At 37.9% G+C, this 2,500-nt stretch overlaps 1 protein-coding gene across 1 annotated transcript; it reads left to right on the plus strand.

The window, feature by feature from the left end:
- Window positions 1–979: 979 nt before the first annotated feature.
- Window positions 980–1,636, plus strand: LOC119839136. The gene has a single exon (XM_038365344.1). The coding sequence runs from the start codon at window positions 980–982 to the stop codon at window positions 1,634–1,636; it is 657 nt and encodes a 218-aa protein (XP_038221272.1).
- The last annotated feature ends 864 nt before the right edge of the window (window positions 1,637–2,500 follow it).

The following is a 2,500-nucleotide window of genomic DNA, read 5'->3' on the forward strand; positions in this document are numbered from 1 at the left end:
AATTTTTATACTTAATTAAAAGTATTAGAAAGTTTTTGGTTTTTTTTCGAATCTGAGGCTGTCGCAAACTTATTTGGCTTGTGATAAGTATTGGTTTTAAAAGAAATTTCAAATGTTTTAATTACTTATGATATTAAATGTTTCTTGCCTACATTTGGGTAAAATGACATACCTATATGCTGGACAAAACGACATAGGCATGTATGGCATTTTGTCCGTAGTGTTACTAATAATTTATTTTACTCTTGTTTTTTTAGGTAAGATGCCGCGGAACTATCAAAGAACAACAAACCGACAGTCATGGATCAAGGAATCAATGGAGCAAGCCATTTCAGCATGGAAAGAAAATAAAATGGGCTGGGAATTGGCCGCAAAAACTTTCGGGGTTCCACAAGCTACTTGACAAAAACATGCTCTAAATACGAATAAAACTTTAGAATCAAGTAGTAAGGGACTCGGTAGGTTTAAGGCAACATTTCCACTAGAAATAGAAAGGGAATTAGTGGACCACATCAAGTTTTTAGAGACTTTTTGGGTTGACGCAAACGGCAGTTCAAGAGCTAGCCTATGAACTAGCAGAGAAAACGGGTTTGATCATGCATTCAACAAGGATAAGAAACGTGCTGGACAGGAGTGGTATGAAGGCTTTCTGAAAAGAAACCCGGATATTTCGTTACGGTCTCCAGAACCAACTTCTGCAGCAAGAGCACAGGCGTTTAATAGACCTCAGGTAACAAGATTTTTTCAGATTTATGAAGAATTTTTGAATACTCATAAGTTAGAACCTCAGCGAATTTATAACATAGACGAAAGCGGGCTAACCACTGTCCAAAAACCGCAAAAAGTTTTAGCAACGAAGGGCCGGAAACAAATTGGCTGTCTCACAAGTGCTGAAAGGGGTTCTAATGTGACAGTGGTGTGCTGTACAAATGCCATTGGTTCATTTATTCCACCGTGCATGATTTTTCCTAGGAAGAACATGAAAAATGAACTAATAGATGAAGCTCCTACTGGAACTCTAGGACTGGCACAAGAATCAGGATGGATGAACACAGATGTGTTTGTAAAATGGTTGAAACATTTCCAATCACACACGAAAGCAAGTAGAGACGACCCAGTTCTGCTAATTTGTGATGGTCATGCAAGTCACAAAACCATTGAAGCTTTGACATATGCTAAAGAAAATGGCATTAATATGCTGTGTCTACCTCCACACTGCACACATCGAATGCAGCCCTTGGATGTTAGTATTTACGGACCACTAAAGACGTTTTACAATCAAGAAATCTCTAAATTGTTAAAGAATCACCCAGGATGCGTTGTTACCCATTTACAAATTGGAGGTTTGTTTGCTCAAGCATATGGAAAGGCTGCAACTGTACAAAATGCAAGTAATGGCTTTAAAAGCACAGGTTTATGGCCAATAAATCCTGACATTTTTCCAGACTACATGTTTGAACCAGCTGAGACTACAAATATTCCGTTGGATCAGGTCAACGATGCAGATACCGAACCTGAACCTGAAGCTGAACCTGTCTACGCGCGTTTATCACCGGTTGAAAATGAAAACCCTACTCCAACACAAGCTGATTTGGACAACATGAATGTTTCTACTCCAGAACCCTTAGAAACATAGAATACAATGACACAAATGAATGCGATACCAGAAGACGAAGAACGACCACTGAATCCAGATATTGGAGATATTGTTTCTGAGGATTTAGTAACAAATGCGCAGGAATCTCTTACTGTTGAAAGCTCCTATGACTCTATGATGTCAGGAATAGAGAATCTCCCTGATTCTGATTAAATATTAACCTATGTTCTGTTATACTACGATTCTGATTAAATGAAACTTTCTTTTCCTAATATAAATCTTCTTAAAGCGTGTAGCGTGTATCTCCTAAAATAAAATTAAAGTGTCTGTTTGTAATATTAAAATAACCACTTTATAATACTTGTCGTCGTTCTTTTATCGGATCGGTTGGCGACTGGAAGGGCAGGCAGGCAGCGTCAAGTCGCCCATCCATTGCAATTGTCAATAACGTGAGTCAATCGCAGATTAACCGTCTCGCCGGCCCATAATATTCTCTACTTTCTCTATGGCCGGGGAATCCCTAAACACAGTCAGAATGTTTCTTCGTTTCTGGCTCTAGAACAACTTGAAACCAGCGATGCAGTTGGTATTGTTAAAGCCCTTCTTTCTTGCTTACAAAAATATGGATTAAATAAATATAAAATGATTGGATTGGGAACAGACAATGCGTCATGACTGGAATTAATAATGGAGTGTACAAAATACTGAAAAATGATATACCTAATTTAATTCTTATCAGATGCACTTGCCACTTGCTGTATCTCACGCTACAGAACATACGCTACCAAGAAATATTGAATTCTTGATTAGAGAAACGTACAATTGGTTTGCCCACTCTACAAAACGTAAAAATTAATATCATGAAATTTACGAAACTATTAAACAGCGATTATGGGGAGATGT

Source organism: Zerene cesonia, unplaced genomic scaffold, assembly GCF_012273895.1.
Source record: "Zerene cesonia ecotype Mississippi unplaced genomic scaffold, Zerene_cesonia_1.1 Zces_u008, whole genome shotgun sequence".
In the NCBI taxonomy this organism is placed as follows: domain Eukaryota; kingdom Metazoa; phylum Arthropoda; class Insecta; order Lepidoptera; family Pieridae; genus Zerene; species Zerene cesonia.